The sequence below is a fragment of the Chenopodium album genome, chromosome 15 (assembly GCF_948465745.1).
Source record: "Chenopodium album chromosome 15, dcCheAlbu1.1, whole genome shotgun sequence".
Classification (NCBI taxonomy): domain Eukaryota; kingdom Viridiplantae; phylum Streptophyta; class Magnoliopsida; order Caryophyllales; family Amaranthaceae; genus Chenopodium; species Chenopodium album.
The window spans coordinates 13,372,962-13,397,330 of NC_137848.1; the positions used below are offsets into that span (position 1 = coordinate 13,372,962).

The 24,369-nt window shown below is 34.0% G+C and overlaps 2 protein-coding genes across 2 annotated transcripts; both read right to left on the minus strand.

The window, feature by feature from the left end:
* Positions 1 to 272: 272 nt before the first annotated feature.
* On the minus strand, positions 273 to 11,462 carry LOC145582980 (protein GFS12-like). The gene is made up of 16 exons (XM_081640058.1): positions 11,244 to 11,462; positions 11,067 to 11,152; positions 7,816 to 9,960; positions 7,337 to 7,664; positions 7,042 to 7,257; positions 6,877 to 6,949; positions 6,573 to 6,778; positions 6,420 to 6,482; positions 4,532 to 4,740; positions 4,319 to 4,430; positions 3,695 to 4,216; positions 2,460 to 2,767; positions 2,133 to 2,367; positions 1,991 to 2,064; positions 1,113 to 1,248; positions 273 to 752 (listed from the first exon to the last, which is right to left on the minus strand). The coding sequence occupies exons 1-16, from the start codon at positions 11,367 to 11,369 to the stop codon at positions 603 to 605; spliced, it is 4,989 nt and encodes a 1,662-aa protein (XP_081496184.1). The 5' UTR covers positions 11,370 to 11,462; the 3' UTR covers positions 273 to 602.
* Positions 11,463 to 17,255: 5,793 nt separating this feature from the next.
* Positions 17,256 to 21,446, minus strand: LOC145582981 (ATP-citrate synthase alpha chain protein 2-like). The gene is made up of 12 exons (XM_081640059.1): positions 21,186 to 21,446; positions 20,297 to 20,473; positions 20,053 to 20,214; positions 19,875 to 19,955; positions 19,559 to 19,610; positions 19,147 to 19,261; positions 18,977 to 19,058; positions 18,535 to 18,630; positions 18,336 to 18,437; positions 18,101 to 18,217; positions 17,889 to 18,005; positions 17,256 to 17,608 (listed from the first exon to the last, which is right to left on the minus strand). Exons 1-12 carry the CDS (start codon positions 21,282 to 21,284, stop codon positions 17,537 to 17,539), a joined length of 1,272 nt encoding a protein of 423 aa, XP_081496185.1. The 5' UTR covers positions 21,285 to 21,446; the 3' UTR covers positions 17,256 to 17,536.
* Positions 21,447 to 24,369: the final 2,923 nt, after the last annotated feature.

Sequence of the window (24,369 nt, forward strand, 5' to 3'; positions counted from 1 at the left end):
TCTATGCAACGAGGAAACCTCCATCCCAGGGTGGTCAACGCTAATTCAGACAGAGCAGCTAAGGAATATGTTCATCTCTGCATTCACAGGTCATTGTGGGATATGTTCATATCAATCCAGGAAGAGATTTTGATTGAGTTAATGGAAGGTCAGGTTTAGGGAGGAAACTCGAGTAACATGCAGATAATTTAAAGTAAATCTCAACATAAAGACAGTTTAAATTTTTATTAGATGTAAGAATGATATAATTAGATTACAAATTATACACTGGATGAAAAAGTAAGGATATACGTGTTACAGTAAATTTCCTCTAAAGTATAAAAATAATAAACTAAAACACACCAACAATGTTGATGAAACAAAAACCATCTACCCCGTTCTCCCACCCCTAAAAACTCCCAACACAACAAAATGGAGAGGGAAACAACAAACAAATGTATGATATAAGCTATACAAAAAAATAATAATTGAAAAGAATTATGCAAACTTCGATCTAGGTGTAAATTTACAAATTCCTATCCCATGTGTCGTTCATGGTGTATTCGTCCTCAATGAATCTAAGTCAATGATTGTGTAAAACCAGCTGTGTCATAAACAGCAATTCAAGAACAGATTTTCAGCTGACCATCCTCTGTTCCGACGAGAAAAAGTCGTGAAAATGGAAGAATAGCTATGCTCGACAACACAGACATGTTTTGGAACCCTCGGTCTGCTGTATGTAGAGCCTGACGAACAATACGATGCTGGCCATACTGCAGAAAAGAAAAATACAACAATTGAATTACACTATTTTATTTTTGGTAAGGACCCTATTGAACCAGCCACCTCTCACAAGTTAAACCAACTCAGCTACATTGGTCAATGCTCGAGAGAGTAGAGAGGGAGGTAAGAGAACCCCTTACTCCCAAGCAAATGTAGTTGGTGGGGTTTGAACTTGTGACATCAAAGTCACAAAGTGAATTCCTCACCAACTTCACCAAGCTTGCTTGGTTTAATACACTATACACATTATACATAAAAGGAAATTACAGCCTACAGTCCAGTCTCCTACTCTGAATATATATTCCTTAGTCTGTATTGTATGTCAATAATTGAACAGTTATAGTACTTACTTCATCCATAGTTCCAGCCAGAGAGGAAAGTCCAATTTTATTTTTGGCGATTGAAACTATATCTTGGCCCCAAACAGAAAAATCTAATATACTATCACTGTGACCTTTGTAGACAATGGATTGTGGCGGCAAACTCCTGCAAAACAGAAAGCAAATCCAGCAATTAATAAATCAGCTGCTATTCAGTAAAATGCAGCACTTAAAATGTCCAAAAAACTAGAGTAATGCTTTTAGATGAACAACATTTCAAGGCGAGCTGACCGTGCAGTGCTTGTACAATTTGAAAACTAGTTGGATTCTTTTAGGATAGACGCAAAGCCTAATCACACAACATTTAGCACTTACCCTACACAATCAGCCATGAAAATGGAAAGAGAGGTAGAGAGCAGAACGGAGTGACAAGAGAAGGAGGGGAAGCAAACTGAAAAGGTATGATTTCATCTCACACTGAAGCAATCATCAAGACCTGAAGTGCTAGCATAGGAGAACTGATGTCTCAGCTAGAGGAAGATTTGGTAGTCCTATGATTAGTTCCTAAGAATTGAAATACAAGATTTTAAAAAATGTTTGGTAGACTTTATTTTGATGCATAATTGCCTGCTTGTGCCTAGGTACTTATTGTAATTATGATTTCATGAGCAAAATTATATTTATACAGCTTTCACCTCAGTTGAAAAATTTACAGATGAAACACGCCCAAGATAAAAATAAAAATAAAATAAAATTGAGCAGCCTATATTAGAGAAAGGTACAACCGGTCTAACTCCCCAAAAAAAGCAAATAAAGCAAGTGCAGCTAATTATATATCATGAATGACATGAAGGCATCATAGCACTTAAATGTAAAATACAACACAGACCACCCAACTCAAGACTTACTTTCTGAGGTCCCAGATTCGTAAGGTTTTGTCCAGAGAGCTGGAAACAAGATAATGATCCTCTGGTGCAGCCAGCTGCAGGAATAAGTCATTCACATAAGTAATTTGCAATCTAAAGAAACATATTTTCTACCAAGAAATACCTTTGTCACATATCCATCATGAGCACGCCAGGAGGCAATGACATTGCCACTTCTGGCATCAAGCAGCCTGCAATTACCAGAACCCAGTCCCACTGCAATCCAAGAATGAGAAGAAGTATATTCCATTTTGTCAGAACCACAAGAGCATATGGCAGAAACAAGGGAAGGAAATCCATAATCCGCATATTCACTGTTCCACATATGAAGCTTTTCACCGACAGCAGGATCAATGAATCTGCATATTAGCAAAAGACTCTCAATAACCAGGAAAAAGTAATCAGTCCAGAGATTTGGTAAAGATGAAAACTACTTCCATTTTCCCTATACCTGAGAGAACCATTTCCAGTACCAACTACTAGCTTTTCCACAAATTCTAAGAAATGCATGCAGGTATACAAAGTACTATCAATGCTGGTAAAAATTCCACCAGAATGTGGGTATGAGTTCAGCATACTAGCTTGGTCAGTGTTGACCCTCATTGCGGAAGATGGAGGTCCAGAAGTTTGAGTCATATTGGCAGATGATTCAGAAATTAGTGTTATTGCTTTTCCGGTTTGGCTATTCCAAACATGTATGGTCCCATCACAAGACGCCACCCTCCCACTGTAAGGAAGGATACATATGTCATTCACCACCTGGAAGTAGAAAATATCAATCAGACATCCAAGTTCATGACAAGTCACGTACAGTGTATAGAGAGCAGATAAAGAATACTCGCCTTAATTTACATAAGGAAGAAACAGCAGGAAAGACATTGATTAACGAAAAAAAATACACCAAAAAATATTCAACAACAATAAGTCAATAACTCTCTTGGATGACATCCTAAGGAAAAGTGCTGATATTATTCCAGTGTTTCACTGCTTCCTTAAGGCAAACTGAAAGATTCCTAGCTTGAAATAGATCTTACGGATGCCTTGTAAGAACATTTTAAAACTGCAATATGATTAAGCTTTTGCACTTATTGATGCTTATAAATTTACTTAATAAATCCACAAGTCCAGCTGTGTAAAATGGCAAAAATAATATGCATAATTCTATTTTACAAGTATAGACCATGCATATTCTTATTTACAGGTACATCGTCAGCCAAATTGCTTGAGATTTTGTCAAATCCTTGTTTGTTCTTATTCAGTCAAACAGCTTAAACTACTCTGTACAACTGACAAGTCTGTCCAAGATGTTCATGTCTGATGTAAATCCTTTGAAATTATGCCCTCATTGTGAGCAAGGGAACGTATATACCATCAAAAATAAATAAATAATCAAGCCGCATTATCCCAGTTATCAGTTCTTTCATTTTGATTTATCAAATAAATCTAGGACAATGGACAAAATTTGATACTCAAGTTCTCCACTGACAAGAGAACACCAAATATGAACTTCACAGAATGTGTTATTCTAGACCTATGAATTCTACATCAACATCATTGTTTGAATCTGTCATATATCCTTCTCAAGTTATCAAGACGGGCATCTCTTTCTACCAATGAGCTGTTGAATAGAACAATGAAAAATACAGGAAAACCACCAATGATGCAAAAGTTTGATAGGAAGCAAACCTCCTCATGACCATAGTAACCAGACACACAATCAACAGTTGACAAGTCCCATCTTTGAACCATTCCCTTGAAACCAGGACCAACTCCTGCAGTAAATACAGTACACTCATCTTGATCCACAGCCAAAGACCTCAATGCTCCATGATGAGCACGGACAGAGTGTATTACTGATGCCTTTATCTTCCACGGACTCTCATCTTTTGAAGTGCCAACACGGGCAAGAAAATCTGGCCCTTCCCAAGTAGTAGCAGGAGTAGGGAACCAGAACCATGGTTCACATTTGCCAACTTTAAATGTTTCTGAGTTAATTTCGGCTGAGTTTTGATGAGTTTCGTAAAAGCGTTTATGAAGTACCATATCATTGCTTCCTTTAATTCCCTGAGATTGTGGTACTGCCCATCCAACTCCGTTCATTAGCAGTTTGGTTGGATTGTACTTAGACTTAACGCTTTCTTTGATCAAGGCCTTTCTAAAATCACAGTTTCCTGAACTGCTCCTAGATGAATCTCCTGCAAATTCCCACTAAATCATAATGAATTTAGAGAAGGGGAATGTAAGTATACCATAAAATCAGTATCAACTTGACAAAGGAAATACAAACATACAAGTAAAAAATAACCCCACCTTCCAGTTATAATGCTTAAGGAGATATTTTTCAAGCAGAAGCCATGTAGCACAACATTGCCGCAGTCTCTCTATGCCGAGAAGAGTTGCAAGAAAAGGATATAAAAGCAACCTGCAGACATCCAAGTAATTCTTAAAACAACAATAAGCAGAGCACAATTCCAATATCTAAAAATAGCACTAGTGTTTAATGGAGAAGTGCTCGACACCCACGCTAGATCCATGCGGCTTTCAATTTGTGCCTCCTTGTCTGAGCTGTGTTTGGAGATCTTATAGCTTTTTCCCAGAGAGGGGGGTGAACTAAATGATTCACGAGAAAAAGCAAGCTCATCAAACAGCTCTTTCAGCTGAGGTATGATATGCAAAGCAGTTAAATCTGGACCAATCTGCTGACAAATAGTGATGAGAGTAGCAGCAGCAGCCTGGAAACAGAATAGAACAATTCATCACATACACAAGAAGTTTGCCACTCATAATGCATACAAGACTTCAGACAAAAAAAAGAACACAATAGTGGCAAAAGCAAGAAAGGATTATTTCTCATACATAGAAAATGAAATACAGGCCACACAAAACCTGACAAGTATGAGAATTTAGATGGAGAAGCTGAAGTATATAGGAGGAGCATGCGTATTTAAATGCATACGTTTACAAAACGAGACGTAAAGGTTTAGGTATTGAAAATTTTCAGGATTAACTGCACTGTTTGTATCAATTCCATAAGCTATCAAATAAAAAGCATCTCAAAGAGGGCTTAGAAGCAAGCCCTGAACCCATTCAATAATATGATTGGCAAGCCACTGGAGCTCCACAATGCCTCAACAACGCACGAGACATATTAATTTATTGGTGTAAGTGTGACACTATGAAACAACGTGAAAAAAGGCATATCATTCATATTGCTAGAGTAACAAGCCGGACAAAGACTCAGCAGCTCCCAATAGTTTTTTTGACAAAAGCTACAGAATAATACAAACTTTTGAAATAAATATAAAAAAATCTTTTGGCCCATATTCCATCACAAGGGTTAATTGGTAAAATAAGGAAACCTCAATCTTATCAATTTGTTTTTCACAATCCTGCCATTACCAAGGTTTAAGAAGTAGGCAAAGGCCTTGTCTTTGGCATAGCCTTTGTCCAGGCAATTAACATTTGAAGAAAAGGCAGGCAGAGGTTATCAATAAAAACAAGGTTATTGTATCTTCATAAATGGAAGGCCGGTACCATAAGGAAATACAGGAATTCACTTTAATAAATATCTGCTTTTCTCCAAAAGCGGAAGGAAATAAAAATCATAACAAGAGACCCAGGGTAATTTTTCCACTAAAATTTGGAAGAGCCGCTTGAAAAGAAAAACAAAAAGAGAGTTGGATTTTATATATGATAGTATGATACAGTAAAAACACTTGCTACAAGGTAACATAAGGATCAAAGAAAAACAAGCACTGAGCATGTGCTTTGTTAACCATAGTTCCATTTCCATGTCATTAGAGTTCTGTATCCTTATCACACATCCTCAGAAAAATTCACCAGAAAATTAAACAGATAAACAGATTTTTCCCCCCACTCAAGTCCTAGCATGTACGTTGCACCAAGTCAGGGACAGAATAAAAAAAAAGGAAACAGGAATAGTGACAGAACAATGGGCACAACAAGCTATGAAGTAAATTGGTGTATCATATCCAGTATGGAATTGTGTAGGGTTCAAGGGATGACTATCAAGGAAAATATGCTGTGTGCCACATAGCCAAGCACTCTATGCAATGATTCTTTGTACCATGCTAAACTTTCAAGTTCCTCTCTAACAGGATCCTAATTTCCAAAAACCTCATGCATAAGTTCTATCATCGAAATATTCCGTACACAAGGCAGTAATAATTAACCGAACACTTTAGCTCTCAGATTCCTTGATAATCAAGGCTGCTGCAAGTATAGTATAGTGGTAACCTTAATTGTTATACAAACAAGATTATTGGGTTCTCATCTCCAAAAAACAACTAATTTGCCCCTCTCTGACATTAACAACACTCACAAAACCATTATCTTCCTATTCTGCTCGTGCAAAATTCTTAGAATTGAAGTAAAATTGCAGATTAAAAACCTGAAGTACTGGAAGTTCCAGGTTGCCTCGCATAAGAATCACAACAAACAAGCAACTTTGGCCCTGCATGTTAGCACGCAAACACGATTAATAAGGAAAGAAAAATAAAATTGAGAGAGAACATAGAATTAGTTATAAAGAAAGGGCCAGTACTTCAAGCAACTCCTTGACCACCACTTCTTTCTGCAACAATGCGATCAAACCATCTAACACAAAGAGACAATCAATAAGAGCTAAAGAGTTCCAACTCTGCACAGGCTCGGGCTTATTGATAAAAGATGTATCAACGCAGGAACGAACAAAATTTTTCAGCAACGGAAGAATCTGTGAGACAATAAAACTCTCACCCAAAACAGCGCCTGAAAATCAGAGGACATCTCAAGCTTAGAAGTCAAGGCACCATTATCAGTTATCATAATCAAGCACTTCTTTCCAAAGTTTAAATAAAATTTTATACCAATTCTAACTAGAGCATCAATTCCATCAGCACAAAGTCCTTTGCCAAAACAAGACATCAGAGGTAAGATTGTCTGCAGTAACCAGCCATTGCTCAGTTCTACATAACTAAATAATAAAAATGTCCATAAAATGACAAGATTGGCAATACAATCCTATAGCTAACCTGCTGAATGGAAATAGGTACACCAAGCTCTTCACTGGACCCAATTAATAGCACAGACGCAGCAGATGCAGAGTTTTTATGAGGAGAATTAAGCAGGTTTGATATGATCAAAGGGTGAATTGTTTCAAGGTATATTTGCTTCCCAACGTGGTTCCATACCTCACGCACAAATGAATCTTGCAGAAGGGAAACTTTCAAATGTGAATAGCCTGTTGCCTGAAATAAGCATATCAGTAGCAGAAGAATAAAATGCCGGAAAATTGCAATATCAAATAAACTAAATTATATAACTAGCCTGTAAAATCTTCTGAATGGAAGGCAACACCAGTCTCTTGATTGCTTCAGGTTTCAGACATCTAAGAAATTCCTTAAAAAGTACACAAGCCCATTCAGCTTCAACATCTGATAAAGAGTTTTGCATTAGAGGTAAGCAATAAGTAGCACATATTTCAGCAGCAAACGTCCCCATGGATCTCAAGGCCCCTTTCTTGGCAAAATTAGCAGCATAATGTAGACATGACCCATCCTTTGCCAAGAGCTGAAGGGGAGCAATAAAAATATACGAGGACTTGACTGTTGCTGGAAAGAATGGAGACTCCAGAAGACTCTTGGCGGAAGGCCTCCTGAAAAAAAAAAAAAAAAAAAAAGACGATTAGATAAATAGAAGAGATATTTGAGCTAGAATAATATAAATGATTTTCAGAGCAGAGAGAGACAATAAGGTCATTCTCTAATTAGCTCTAAGTTGTATTTGAGAATATAAATTAGGTGTACCTTCTCCAATTCTTCTGGATACATGCTTCAACAAAAATTTTCACATGTGGAGGAAGTTCTCTCAAAATTCCAGGTAAAGCACCACTGTCCACGTATGTGGATAAAGAAACTGAATCAAATAGAGGCTTCCTCAAGTAAACTTCTGCAATAACACAGCCCAGAGAAAAGATATCCTTTGCAACAGATGTTGCGAGTTTGTTCTGACGGGAAGATTGTTGAGCCCAAAGCAACAACTCTTGATATCCCCTAGAACTATCATCTTCCTCAAGATACTCAAGGATATTAATGGAATCCACTTTAGGCAACATACAAAAGCTGGATTTGTTGTCAGTTGCTTTAGTAACATCACTTACATGACACTTGCTATCCTGATTAGAGGACTCTAGGTCAGCAGAGAAACTCTTCACAACTTTCTCTGAATATATGGGACTTAAATGCCTAGAATGTTGGCAAAATGCAGCAGCTTCTTCTATCTTTCTCAAGTAATCAGTTCCATCGAATGAAGGTTTCTCGCTATCAACTAAGTTCTCATGATGTATAGAGACAGCCCCCCCAACAGTAGCACTGACTCTATTTCTCTTGGTATTGCCCCAGCGAACAGGGTGTGGTTGAGTAAATAGTTGACGACGCCCTATTGGCCTTGGCATTGTGGGTTGTGATGACGGCAGCATGACATTCTTGGCAGCTACAGCTGGCTGACCAGACATTTTGTATCCAAAGGTGATATCAATCCAGTTATGAATTTCACGTGAAACCCACTCACTCTCAAGTGCATCACGATGAAATTTTATGAACTCTTGCGGACTTCCAGCCCATGAAGGCACTGCTAAATCACTCATACCAGGGTGAAGAGAATAAAAGATTTGGTGATCACAATAAAACTCTGGAATGCACTCATCAGGAGTCCATTGGTATAGTCTTTGCATAGTGGAAGGATATTCATTAGGTTCATACACTGCACGTACAGCCAACCGCAGGACACTCAGAGGTAACCTCCTTGCTTTGTAGCTGCAAACAGCCAATTCAGAAAGGCACTCATCTGAAACATGATGTGGAATTTCAGATGTTGAATATGTAAAATCCAGCTGTTCATCACCTTTTGCCAGACGCCACTTGCTTTTGCTTAAATCCCTCCACCCTACAGCATAATTTTCATCAGGCTTGACGCTGAAATCTATTACCCACGGCATTACTGTATGAAATGTGTGGTCTCCCCATCTTCTTCCAGCTAGTTTGTTTAAGACAAGTAGATACTCGAAGTTACTTAGCTCTCCCCTCCACCACTTATAAAATTCTGTGGGCCAATCTACTGATGAGGAAAGATTCAGATCAGCATAAAGGCTTTTACAAAGACAATCAGGAGTGGAACAACTTTTTTCTATGAGGGGTGAGGCCAAGGATTCTTCATCATCTTCACCTAATACATACTTTACGTGAGGTATATCACATATGCTTAACCAGGTCCATGAAAAACTTGACAACATCACCGTAGAGGGACGGATGTTGCCATGGGTAAGCCCTAAACCATGGATATAACAGAGGGCTGAGAGTAGCTGGTATATCATAAATCTTGTATGCCACTCAGAATTCAATGCTTCAGGACTGAAGTGGAGAATGTTTTCCAGCGTATAAGGAGCCTTAGGGTAAACTCCAATGGTATATCCAGGTGCCTTTAGCATTCCCAACACTGGTACCAGATTTGGATGCCTCAAACAACCAGGGACTTGATCATCACTAAATGAAGGGATTCCAAGTAACCTAAGAAAATTTTGACTAGCACGACATGTTGCTTTACCTTCAATCATGACACTGAGAGAACACAATATGTCATCTTCCAACCATCCAGATGAAAAATTGGAAGCTATATTCTCAAATGCAGAGAAGGTACAATGTCCAACAAAAGCGCATGGTGCAATTGCAGTTATTGTTCTTAAGCAAGAAAACCTACCAGAATAGTGACAAGAAGAGTTCTCACAATAAAGACTGCAGACTCCAGTCTTCATTCCAGTCCTTAACAATGGGGTGGACATTTTCCACATAGGAGAAGACAGCGAAAAGCTGTTGTCGCCGGAGACTTCTATGTCATTACTTTGATCATTGTTGCCGTTTTCAATGCATTCACCGTCATCCAAAATACAATCATCCCTATATCAAGACTTCACATGAGATGAGACACAAGGAAAAAAATATAAGTAAAATAAAATAATGTTTGGCTGTGACAAGAATATGAGTAAACCCATAGCTTGGGCATCATATATCAACCAAGTAAATTTCAGTGCCTTCATCAAGCTTCTCATTAAGTGGGAATCAGCCCTTGAGCTAGATCAACACACCCCACCCACCCATCCCCCAAAACAAAAAGGCTCCATTCCATACACAGACACAATCTATTACTTCTACTTTGTACTATATAAAATAAGCACCCTATTACTCTAACAACCATTAAGGACAAAAACAGTTTGATGAACTAGTAGAATTCTAGTAACTACCTATTACTTCTACTGTGTAGTATATCAAATCTAGTAGAGTGATGCCATATTGCCATTGTTCAGCCATTCAAACCCTCATCCCAATAAATTTTTTGAGTATAGACAGTAATAGAAATAATTCGTTCATCATAACTATAATATACTCCCTCTGTCCCATAATCCTGGCATCGTTGTGACCTTTGGCACTTTTCACACACCTCACTTTGACCTTTTTTTTTTTTCTCTATATACATATGAAAGCAAATGTATGTAATGTGTTATTGGATCCATTTTAATGTATATTTTCCAAATATTAACCTTTTTTAATTTTTTATACAGTATATTTAAATATATCAATGGTCAAAATTAAATATTGGGACAAAGGGAGTATCCCAGACACACAAAGACAAAGATAATTATAGAAATAAATTTCTTTTGACAAAAGCCCAATTCACTTAACATCAAACTTATTACAACATTCAATTGATATAGCCAAAAACCCATAATCACATTCAAGTTAAATCCCACATTTTATAGCTATCAAAGTATAATCTTTAACATAAGTTTTAACATAGATGATCATCCAACCATCTAAAGCAGTAAAGCATAACTAGATAAGAGAAAATGCTTCATATTTTTTGTCCTCTAACTTCCATACTAACTCCGTCCTGATTCGCAATCAAATTACTAGTTCAAATTACACTATCGACAAAACAATTAATTTTGGACGAATGGCAAAAACACATTAATATATGTATAAAAATGTACAGAATTGAGAATTACACGTATTTAGTGATGCAGTCATCTTCTTGCCGAGGTAAATACACCAGCATAAATTTAGATGATTCCTCCCCACTTGGATTCGACATCTATAAAATCACAAATTACAAAAAAATTAGCACCCAAAACACAAAATTAATTAAAAAAAAAAGTGAAATTGTTGGAAAATTGAAATTTTACTTGAACAACAGCCCTAGAAGCGAAGGGAAGAGCGGAATCAGAGATGGCGTAAGAGAAGAATAATTTATCGGAGAAATCTGATTGAATTCTATTTTTAAGGCAATCTATGCACATTTGTTCTTCCATTTTTCTGTAATTTTGTGAGATTTTTGGTTTCTTTCTGGGCAATTGACCTCTTAGTGCGTGTGCTTGTTCATAGTTTTGGGCATTGTTTTGAAGTTTTACTAACGTTGGGATCAGTTGTAAAAATAAGAACTGAAATTGATGTACCGGTTAGTTTGGGATGGTGCCGGATTTGTCCTATGAGCTACGACGCCTCGGGTCGATTAACCGAGTCGGTGTCAAAATAGTGGACTCGGACCTAAATGGTAACCGAAATTAGATAAATGGAGTACTCCGTAAATATAATCCGAACCACATCGTCCCAAATCGAATAACTTATTGCTATAGTTAAAGTATTATGTAACTTATTTGAACAAGCTGACCAATATGTAATTTTACATATTAAAGCTAACGCTATATATTGTGTTTTAGAATAATTGACACACTTTCTTGGACGTCTATAGTTTAAGAAATTAATTAGTGGGAACTATATATATTAGTTCTTTAATACTTCGTATAGAGCATAAGTAAAGTTAGTGATTTTTTTATTATTGAAAATATATACATGTGAGAGTATGAAAAGTTAATGGGCCATAGTATATATTATGGTATACATAATTAAAAAGTGATGGCCATGTTCTTACCATTTATGATAATTATTGATTATATGTTAATTAGTTTTTTTTTGGTGTTTAGAAAACCACAAGGACGGGTGATGAGAATCAATCCCAAAATCTCTTGAGATTGGAAGGGAGCCTCTAACCACTTGAGCTATCCCTTACTCTAATAGTATGTCAATTAGTTTAATAAAACAATCAAAAGAGAGAAGAGTGAAAATTGTTTCAAAATAGATGGAGTGTGAGATAAGGTATTTGTTGAGATAATTTATCCATTATTAGATAATTTATCTATTAATTTACTCATGTCATTTAAAATTTAAAATTTTCTCTTAAAGTAAAGGGGCACATGTTGTTAAAGATTTATAGCAGTTACAGTGCAATTGAGTAAATTGTTTTTCCTCTCCTTTGCAGCTTGTGCATTATGGCCTTATAGGAAGAAGTCTTACATGAGCATAGTGGTTGAGGAATTAAATTTGACCGATTTTTGTGTTTTGAAAAAATTCATGAAGGTTGTTTGTTAAATGTATAATCATTGAGTAAAATGCATTTTTGGGGACTCACCTTCCATACTTTTCATCGTTTGGGGACTCACCTATCACTTTTCATCGTTTGGGGATTGCCGGTCACCGGAATTCAAAAATCCGGTCAATTAATAAAAAATTCTCCTAAATTGGTTGATTACAACTGTCAAAGAGATAAAATTCTTAATATAAAATTAATCAATAGTCTTTGACTCTACAAGAAAATACATTGCAGAAAAAAAAAACCCCAAAATTTTAAGAGTCTGCAGAGTCCAAAATGCGTAAATTGTAACTGGATAACCTCAAAATGTTAAACATTTCTGCAAAAAAAAAAATTTAAAATGTATATGAGTAATGAGAATTTTTTTTTTTTTTTTTTTGACTAGAGTAATGAGAATTATTTTTAATAGCAATAATATTTTGATTAAAAAAAAAAGAAAAAACCAAAAGCATATATGAAGTATTGTACAGAGCCAATGGGTTTACCTCAAGTTTGATTTATTATGTAACTTCTCATATCATTGATTGAGATTATGGTTGTAAGGTCCAATATTTTTGTTAGCCATATCCTTGCATTAAGAGAACAAATTATCAATTAGCATATAGTCTATTTATTTTACTTGAACTTTATACTGAATTGACATGAGTGGAGCAAAAAAATAAGAAAATAATACCTGTAGTGCTTGAGTTGTTATGTAATTTCTGCCATTCAGAGTAATGAAGCTACGGTTTGATGATGAAATGCTAACTTGAGTTGATTGTGATTGCTGGGTATTGTTTTGTATTACTGTAGTTGACTGCAAAGTTTGCTTTCCACCATAATCAGTATAGTAAGCAGCTTGCCTCCTTGGTTCATTGATCTGGGAAGGAAGACATAAATACAAGAACCACCAACATATTGTACACATGCTTATAATTGAGTGGATTTTTGAGAAAAGAAGCATGTGAACTTACTGAGATTTAACACACACACACAAAAAAAAAACCACTTACTAAGGATCCAGCAGCAGTTTGTAAGGGTGTTTGTTCCTTTCCTTTCTGTTGAAGTTGCGTGAGTGGTTGAGTTGAACTTGGTAATTCGTCTCTGAAGCTACAACTTCTTTTGTTATGCCCTTGCTCTCCACATACACTACATTTCATAATCATGCCACTCTTCCTCATTTTACCATTGCTAGTAACTTCTCTAACTTGTTTTTTCCTTGCCTTTTGCGGTCTACCTCTAACCTTTTTTAATGGAGGGGCTGAAATTGATTCAGCATGTGAAATTGGCCATTCATTAGGTCCATTCAAAGGCTCCATAGGAAACTCATAAGCCTTCAAATATTCAGATTTGGTAAAAGAGCTTGCAACATACTGCTCGGGATGTTCCACAGACTTCCAAATGGCAGCAATTGCATGTTTACATGGTCTCCCACTTAGTTGCTATGTATTGCAACTGCAAGTTTATCTCTTAGATCAACGACATATTTCATTTGAGTTATCCCATCTCTCACACCAAACTTAAACCTTCCATCCCAAAATGCAGACCACCCCCTTGACTTTAACTTATTATCTTCCAATTTTTGTTGAATTCTTGGACAAATAAAGCACTCTTTCTTTTCAATAAAATCTCTTTTCTTAAATAATCTCTCCATTAAACTCTCTCTTATGTCCTCCAGCATAGTAATTATTGGCTTACGCCTAGAGTTAAGTATATATGCATTGAAAACCTCACTCATATTATTGTCGATGCTATCACAATAAGATTGTGGTGTGTAAAATGCTTTACACCATTTCTTGTAGTTTCTATTCAATAAGTCATTTGCAGCAGCCTCTGAAACTTTTCTAAATGCTTCAATGTTTGCTTGGAAGACATTTACAGTTGTGCTTTTGGCAATCCTCCAAAACCATTTTCTAAGTTCCTGCCCCCACCAAACACATCCCTAAAATTACAATAAACCCACCCTCGTATTCCTCAGCCACATCATTAAATATATTTGTAAACCCACCCTCGCATTCCACAACACCATGAACTAGCTTCCAACATCCACCATGATGAACAACAATGCAAGGTTTTGGTTCCATATTAATCAGTACCTATTATTTACATAAGATAAATAGAGTATATAGTTATGAATTAATTAAAACTTATAGATTATCAATATTGACATACGGAACAATTTGAGACCAAATAAGCCCCTTTTAGAACAAAATTACTTTGTCAAGTATTTCAAAAAAAAAAAAAAAAAACCTAAATAAAAAAATTCATAGCCCAAACATTTTTTGTTACACAAATTGCATATCCAAAAGCCTATAAACTCACCTCTTCTTACTCTGTTTTGTTTTCAATTTTCTTTATCTAATACCATATTCAAGCAAACCACAAAACCCTATCCCACAAAAAATGGGGGATAAGCATATTAACTGTCTACAATCTATCATAATATCACACATGATCACTAGTACATTGAACAATTTTGCCAAAAAAATTTCAAACATCTGAACAATGCCCCTAAACCATTATCAATTGCATACACAGCCAAAGATAAAATAAGTCATCTAATTCCAAAAAAAATATGCCATTTAGATACAATATATACCTGTACTGAAGAGTAATGGATGATTTTTGAAGAGTATTGGAGAAGCTTTTTCGTCTACTATGGAAGCGTTGCTCGTTTGAGAAAATACAGGACTAGAAGTTGCAAGTTGCTTGACTTTAGTCTAATCTACGTTATTTTAATTAGCAGTGTTTTATTTTATTAGGAAGAGTATGTGTCATTATTTTTATTTAGCTGTACAAAAAATAGAAAAAAAAAATTAAAAAATTCTTCACCGGAAAACTTTTAATACCTACCGGCAATCCCCAAATGATGAAAAGTGAAAGGTGAGTTCCAAAACAATGAAAAGTATGGAAGGTGAGTCCCCTAAAATTCATTTTACTCTATAATCATTAAAGCACCTGTGTGACAATTTTTTTTTTTAAATTTTTAATTTATATGTATTATTAAAACCCATAATTTATTCTAGATATATATTGACAATAATTTTAGAGCAAGACCATTAGATGACCAAATTATTTTGGTCATGAAATAATTTACAAAGTATTATTATTCTCTATTCCACCTTTGAATGACCAAAAAAAATTATGACCACATTCATTTTAATACCCTCAATTGTTGCTCAAGAAAGTTTGGTCATAAAATTTCTCTCTTACTTTTACCCCCATACATTTTATCGTTATTTTGTTTTTAGCAACAAAGTCCCTTAACAACTTGGGGATGCAAGTCATTCAACATCCACGTGGCGCTCTAGGAAACTTTGCCCAACAGCTTGGTTTTAGTCATGGGCAAGACCTGGTCATTGCCCAATCTCGCCATTTTTTTTATTTCTTTTCAAATATCAATGCAAATTTGCAGTTCTCTTTCCTCGTGACCAACACCTTGGTCAGCTACTAAGCATGCTCTTAGTGTTAAGTTATATGACTTATATCCTTCAAAGTAAGAGAACATGTTTCCTAACTTTTTACGTTACTATCATTGTTATTGATTGAAGAGGAAAAAGTTTGTTTATTTGTTTTTTTTTTTAGTTAAATTTTGGTTTTTTTCCCCTTTTGTTCCCAACAAAGTTGGTTTTAGAGCCATATAATCTTATGCGTCTTAAGAAGATTATAAGTGTTTAATCTTCATTTTTTACCCAATAGCATCAACCAATTTTTTTAAAAATACCTATTCCTATTCCCATTCTAATTTTCAATCCCATTTTAAAAAAGGAGAGAACTAACATTCATGGAGTATCAAAATGAAATTATACTTGAAAGCCTTTAACCTCTATAGAGCACTAGGGAAGGATTAAAAAAATTTATCACACACAAGTTTTCCTATTTATTTTACAACATTTTTTCTAATGATCAATCATATTTATGCATGAGCACTTTAGCGACCCTCCATCAACTTTGGGGGAGATGAAAGTAGTCCTGTGCTTAAATGCATCACTTTAAGTAGCACATTTATCGAGACACAACTTTAATCATCAATATTTTTAATTAATTATTAATAAAAAAAAATATTTCTAAAAGTAGATATTGTGATTAATCCAACAACAAGATACAAAATAATATTTATTAATTATATATTTGTAAAAAATATAAGTAAAGTTTATATATAAATATTGTACAAAATGCAAAGACGTTGGTGATAATGAATCAAAATTAAAAATAAAGGTTATTATGTTGAAATAAAAGTTAGTGTGACATTAAAAGGTATAAGAGGTTATGTTGTACTTTAAGTTCATAATAATATTAAAGGTCACACAAGTTTTTAAAAAGGTTACTATGTTAAAAATAATGTTACTATATTAAAATTAAATTAGGGATCACTATGTTAGAATATAACGCCACTTACGTGTGTATAAACCTTAGGTCCACAATAATATTATTGTGGACCAGGTCCACGCAAGATTTTCTGTTTAGAAGTTATATATATTTATCTCACTTAATAGAATACTCCGTAAGTCGAATAAAGCACGAGTAGGTTTAAAAAATATAGGTAAGAAAAAACAAGTTTTTACACACAATTTTAGATCATTTCAAATAAGTTTAGGCAATAATATAAGTTCAGACAAAATAATAAATAAGTTCAGACAAAACAATAATTTTAGATTAGTTCAAATAATATAAGTTCAGATAAGTTCATACAAAATAGTACAACATAATGTTAGATAAGTTCAAATAACAAAATTTCAGACAAAATCAGATGAGCCAGAGCCTAAATTTAAGAAATACGCAGTACAAGTAATAAAAATGGAGAAATTTAATCAAAGAAAGCATTGGATTGAAATAACAAAAGCAAGCTTGCTCATAGACTAGGCCTTTTACTCCATCAATCAACAAAATCATAAAACTAGTTCCCAATATAGAAGCATCACTTAATTACAACCGAAGTAGTACACATAAGTAATGAAGTCTATTGACAGACAACTCATGTTCTCGAACAATTTCTCAGTTTGTATCGGGTTTATCCCTTTCAAAAAAGATGTATATAAAATTGTTCATTTAAACATAGCAAACACTTGTTTATTCCTGAGCCATAATGCAATCAATTGCTTGCTTGCAAATGCCAGTCATGGTTGCCTCAGGGCCATATACCTGCATATATAGATCGTTCAGGAAAAGAGAATTTAGAATATCAAATCACGTTTTTGATTCAGCATTACTGGTCTAGGTGTAAAGTGTAGTACACAATGGCTATAGTTCAGACCATTGTCATGTGGTCTAAACTCAACTAATAAATCTATAACATCTGCAAATTCCTAAGTTTTTAAAACAAAAATGTTACCCAGATTCATTCCCTTTGCAGTATAGAGAAGTTGAATTTCACAACTCAGAGACTGCAAAACACTGTAAGCTGTAGATATGAATAGCTTACCTCGATAGGGACCCCAAGCTCCTCACCAAGTGCACGCATTTTCTTAAGACCTGTTTGATAGTTTGGACCACCTCTTCTAACAAAAAGATTCATTCTTGCTGCCTTAAGTTTGGATTCCTGTCAGATAGTTCCCCGAAAAGAAGGGACAGAGTGTAAGAACTATAGAACAAAGACATAGTGCTCCGATTTTGGGATATGAGATTTGGGATTACCTTTTCTCTCAAGGCTCTAATGATTCCATTAAATGTGGCAGCGACATCAGTAAAGTTAGCAATACCCCCTCCTATCAATAGAGCCCTTTTACGACCATCAGGGTTTGCTGTGGCACACTGCAGCATAGAGATTGTTCTTATTTGTTGATAGAACACCAACTAAGAGAAAATGATACACAAAGTATTTGACTAGCATGAAAGCAATTTATAAGGATCAAATAAATGAGACTCTTACATCAACAACTACTCGAGCATAGTTTAGGACCTCTTCTTCATTTGGAGCACCACTGTACTCGGCATAATTACCAAGTTCTGATGCATAACCTAAGTCTCCAACCTGGTAAAAATTAAAGGCATAAACACCTAGACATATACAAAAGTACAAAATAATGACAATGAAAGTTGCAGAGACGACATTTTAGTTATGAACTCACGGTGTCAGCATATATAACACTTGCACCACCTCCAGCAACCATAGTCCAAATGCGTCCTTTTGGGTTCAAAATGGTGAATTTCAATGATGCACTTGTCTGCAAGGTAAAGGAAGCATTACATACTTAAATTGATACTTCAGTTCTAAAATAAGGCAGTGAAAAGAATATCATGTCGGAAAAAGGGGACATGTAATCCTTTAGAGTCCCCCATTATAAGACCAATTCTGATGGTAACATTAGCAACAAACCACCATATGGCTTGTGGTATGTACTTCCTAACCTTAAATATGTCATATGACTCTAAACATGGGTTTGTTAGTAAAAAGTCGTTAGCAGTAAATGAATGAAATAAGGAAGTACAGGGCAAATAACGTATTATCACAGACATTCCAAAAGACAGTATTCTAGCAGTAAAATGTAGATAAAATATCATGGAACATACCTTCTCATCCAAAGAATGGATATAGTCTTCAGTAGAGCTTAAGACTCGGCCAAAAGGTAATGGGAACTCTATGTCGCCCCACCTACATAAGTAAACATATGAAAAAAATGTTTTCTGAAGATAAAACCCAGGATTTCTTGATTGATGTACATTAAGAAAACTTAGCCTACTTTTTAAAGTTCTTGAAAGCAGCAGTATCATCGAGTTCTCCCCTCATGTCCAATGGTAAAGGTTCCCCATTAACCAATGTAAAGGGATTCATCTCCAGGAAGCTAAAGTCCAGATCTGTAAGTCAAATAAATGAATGAAAATAAGGAAAAAAATTATACTTAAGAAAGTCCCATAATATTGATATCCAACAATAGTAAAAATTATAGCAAATGATAGAGCACAAACTATATAAAAATTCAAAGATAATGAAATAACATTTGATTATCTGTGTGGAAGTACTCAGCAAAGATAAACATGAATGCACATCATACCATAGAGCACAAACTATATAAAAATTCAAAAATAATGAAATAACATTTGATTATTTGTGTAGAAGTACTCAGCAAAGACAAACATGAATGCATAACATACCTTGGAAAACTTCAAAGACACCCTTGATGAAATCGCCAATTTTTCCTCGTGTCTGTAAGAAATAAAGATAATGAGCGCCAAAATAAGGTAAATCATCACATGAAAAACAGTCTAGCACAATACAAAAGCTTAAAAAGACTTTAAAAGAACAATTTAGTCTTCATTATGTAGCTCACTAGAAATATTGAGTATTGACACAATTGTATCAAAAACATGATTACACTGATGGCATAAAATAAAAATTTATTTCAATACATAAATTATATCTTCCAGTTTTCAAATTGGCCGAAACTTGATGTGAAGGGATGGGGCCTACCTCCAAAGGAAGTGTAGCAATCAGTGGAGCACAAGTCTCACTAGTCAAGGGTTTCTCTGTTGGCAAAAAGATGGTCTTAACCTGCACATTTCAAGCACCATAATTTTACATGAGATACTTAGTAGAGGGTACTGTGATTGATTAAGGAGCCCAATGTTTAGCTTGAGTTATAGTGTACCTTGTCCCAGTTCTCTTCAATTTCAATACCACCACACTCAGAGAAGCTAACAGTGCAACCGAGCCTTTCAGATACTATGGAGAGATAAAACTCTTGCTCGTGAGGGATAAATGGTTCAACGATAAATGTGGTAACAGGTGCCTTGCAACCCCCAACCTCAACCTGAAAGTAATCGCTGACCGTGTTACAGCAAAATACCTTACATATGAAGCAATAATGAGCACGTACAAAAGTAGCAGTCTACCTCTTTCCCAATTCGTTCTTTCACAAACTCGGCAACTTGAGCTAAGTCCAAATTCAAAGCCACAAGACCACTCTTACCACGCTTACCAAAAAGCATATCTGGTTTCACAACCAATCTTGAAGACGAAAGCCATGTCTCGTCATTCACTAGTTGAGTGAAGTCTGTGGATCCTGTTACCTGGATAATCACAAACCAATTAACACCGATGCATAAAAGTAAACCTTAAGTCTATTCCTAGAGATCATTTCTCTCTACAATTCTTCATAACAAAAAATAAATAAATAAATAAAAATAAAAAATAAAAACCATCTAGCAGTAAAATTAGAGTACAAGTTCACAGTTAATTGAAAATTTGAACCCATCAGTTGCCAATTTTAAGCTCATAACTCAACATCAATTCAATGCTTCTCAAAAAGATACGAGGCGATAAACAAAAAATAGTGGCAATGACAGAACTATAACACATCTAATACAATCAAATCCACAAGTTACACAAGTTGAAGGAAATAAAAATGTCAACGGATTCCTGAACTTTCCTTCACCAAATAACCATCACATTGAAAATTGTCAATAAAATCTAACCAAATCAAATCCTGCATATATTCATAATTATGCATACATATAATTCTGATCAAATTCCAATCCAAATTGAAACCAACAATTTCCACAAAATTCAAGCAAAAAACAACAGATCAAATCAAATGAGTCAAATCAAAACCACCCCATCAAACAAAATAATCATAAGAACACATTGATCTACCCACATTAACAAATCATCAAAAGGGTATCAAAGATTCAATCTTTAAACAAAATTTAACACAAAAACAAAAAAAAAAAAAAAAAAAAAAAAAAAAAAAAAAAAAGGATGGAAAATGAGAAAGAATTATACTTGAGCAGAGCAAATGGGTAAATCGATGCCAGCAATTCGTTTAAGATGTTGCTTAAGAAGTCTCTTGGAATCATACTCTCTGATCTTCTTTCTTGCCATCTTCAAATCAGAAATTCCAGGAAAATGGAGAGAGAAATAGAGAGAGGTAGATGGGAGTTGTGGGTGAAGATTGAGCGGGCGGAAGTTGTTAGGTGCAGTGCTTTATTATTCAAAGTTTACTCAATATATTTGCGAGGAAGCAAGGTAGATGAGCTAAGCTGTGTGTATAAAATAAGATTTGGTTAGTTGGGTCATCACTCATCACACTCATCCATCCATGATCCATGATCCATCTCCATCTCATTTATGTTGACAAAGTGTAGACTTGTTCTCTTCACCTTGTTTCGAAATTTGATTCATTTTATCGGGGTATTTGGCATGAGGAATATAGATAGAAATAAAATTGTGAATTGAAGATAGGAAATTGATGATTGGGATAAAGAGACTATATACATCCTCTTTTTTTATTTTTTTGGCAACACTTTTGATTTCACACTTGCCAATACATTATTTCAATTACAAATATCTTTATTTACCAATAAAGAAAAATGATACAGTAAAAAATTTAAATTATGAAAGCATAAACTGAAAGGATCTAACAAGATCTACACGACTATGTTTTTCTTAAAGTATAAATCATTAAAACCGGTTAAAGTAAAGTATGCAAATGAGTCAAAATGTTGCAAGTGAAAGAAACAGACACGTTATTTAATGTTTGAAAATTCCTTCTTCCTCTATTTTTTTAATAGTTGCAACACTTCTCTTTTCACGCTTGCCGATGCATGTTTTGGATCGTTAATATCTTTGATTACCAATATGGGTAAATTATAAATTTTAGATATTAAAATTGTACAAATCGAGACAAATCTAACAAGATCCCACATGACTATATTTTTACTTATGTATAAATCGTCAAAGCTAGTCAAAGTGAAACACATGAATAATGTAAAAGTCAAACTGTTGTAACTATAAAAAAAACGGTGGAAGTATGAGTTAGGAATAAAAATGAGATATGTAGTAAAGTTACCAATGTACCCTTATTAATTGTTTCTTATTTTCCTTTCCTTACTTCATTAAGAGCATATATGGAGTATGTATTTTTAATTCCCAATCCTTTATCCCTTCTCTAATCCACCCCACTCAAACCAACATTATACTTGTGTTCTCGCCATCTCATTATCCCTATCCCTTATCCCTTTCCTTTTATTCCCCTCAGCCAACACTTACTTTGAATATTAGATTGATTTAGATAAATATTTAGATACCATATAAAAAAAATTCTTAATTAATTGAGGTTATTGGAAAATAAAAAGAAGATTTAAGGTTAATTAAATAGGGAGTTGACGGACTTTCGTCAATAAAGGCTTTTGGTACATTTTTTTTGCATTGATATGGTAAAATTTAAAACTCGAGGCTTGGTATTTATAACTAATACAAAGTACTTTTGCACTAAAAAAAGGTCGTTGACATCATCTGTATCTAGATGACAGCTTCTCTTTGATTCTTTTTTTCCTAATTAAATAAATTCATATTCTTTTTAAATCCTTCAAAATCTATTTATCTATCTATCTATCTATAACTAATACTAAAATAATCACCGCTGACATCATCACTTTCTACGTGTCAGCTTCTTATAATAAAGTTTCCCTCCTAAGGCCTCGTTCACTTCACCTTATTTTTGCTGACTGAAATTATTTTTACCGAAACAAAATTATATTTGGTGAACTTAAAATTATTTTTACTGAGCTTAAATTAATTTTACCGAACTGAAATTATTTTTGCTGAACTGAAATTATTTTTATTGATTTTCTATTATAATTCTTCTTTAAGAAAACTGAATTTTACTGAACTGAACTTAATTTTACTGAACTGAAATTAATTTTACTGAACTGAACTTATTTTTACTGAAGTGAAATTATTTTTACTTAATATTATTTTTTTTTAAGGTGAAGAGAACAGGGCCTAAATATCATTTTTTTTTTTAAAAAAAAAAAAACCATTTTAAGGTAAAGCTAATATTTGAAAATGATTTATTAATTATAAATTTTTCTAAAAGCTTTTATAATTAAATTGACTAAATATGAAATTTCTATTTCTATTTGAGTAAAAATAATTGACGATTGGTCTCCTTCACATTTTTTTCCCCTACATTGTTTTTTTTTTTTAAAAAAAAAAAAATCTCCTATATTTTATTGGTGATTGTAGAGTTTAGATTTTTTTCACCCTTTATTAATTCTTCAAATTTTCTATAATGAATAAAAAATGAACACTAACATTTTTAAATTTTATTATAACTATGAACTTAATAAGAATATTTAACATCATGTCCTTCATTTTAACTCAATCTATTTATAAATATTAATAAAGTAGAAATTGCTGACATCATATATTGTCCACCTGGCAGCTTTATAAGAAAAATTTTCCCGCCTAAATAAAATCTGACGTCATTATATTTTCTTTGGTTTCAAATTTTAAATTTAATTTCTCCTCCTCTCAATTTATCTATACTCTTTAATTTATTTATTTTTCTTCTATCATCAACTATTGGTATCTAATACATCTTTCCTTTATGCTTAATCGAATAAAATACTTTGATGTATATATTTTTTTTCTACTTTTCTTTATATATTTAAAGTTTAAAATTATTTTTTATTTGCTTAATTAAAATAGTATAGTAAAAATCTAACTTTTTTGTATATGCTTAAATTTTCATATTCGGTTTGTTCTTCTTCAAAATTAATTTTATAAAATTAGCATTTAAAACTAATGGCTATGTCTCAATAGTTTTTCTAATACGTAGGAATACATAAAATATATACTCTATATTTCAAAGAAATCTGTGCATTGCACGGGACTAATCTAGTTAATCTAACGAGAGAAATCACACTTTGCATGATATATTTTGCTTAAAACATCTATATTACACACTTACAAGTAAATTTTTATTATTAAAACCGTATATAGCACGGGAATAACCTAGTAAACTAGGAATTCTAAGTACACTTTTCCACACATGTTTTGTACAATAACAACACTCCCAAATACTTTCATTTGGTTTTGCTTATTCATTATAAAAGTATTTTGTATACATACTAAAAAAGGCCTTTTTTTTTTTTTTTTTTGGATAATACCAATATAAAAAAAA

What these genes read in the sequence shown, in the direction of transcription:
- LOC145582980 (XM_081640058.1), bottom strand. Translation starts at nt 11,369, where the DNA reads ATGGAAGAACAAATGTGCATAGATTGCCTTAAAAATAGAATTCAATCA. An exon ending in TGGAACTTCCAGTACTTCAG is followed by an intron (nt 4,741 to 6,419) that starts GTTTTTAATCTG and finishes TTCTGTTTCCAG; the next exon opens with GCTGCTGCTGCTACTCTCAT. An exon ending in GAAAGCCGCATGGATCTAGC is followed by an intron (nt 4,431 to 4,531) that starts GTGGGTGTCGAG and finishes GGATGTCTGCAG; the next exon opens with GTTGCTTTTATATCCTTTTC.
- LOC145582981 (XM_081640059.1), bottom strand. Translation starts at nt 21,284, where the DNA reads ATGGCAAGAAAGAAGATCAGAGAGTATGATTCCAAGAGACTTCTTAAG. An exon ending in AAGAACGAATTGGGAAAGAG is followed by an intron (nt 20,215 to 20,296) that starts GTAGACTGCTAC and finishes GATTACTTTCAG; the next exon opens with GTTGAGGTTGGGGGTTGCAA. An exon ending in TGTCTTTGAAGTTTTCCAAG is followed by an intron (nt 19,262 to 19,558) that starts GTATGTTATGCA and finishes TTTGACTTACAG; the next exon opens with ATCTGGACTTTAGCTTCCTG.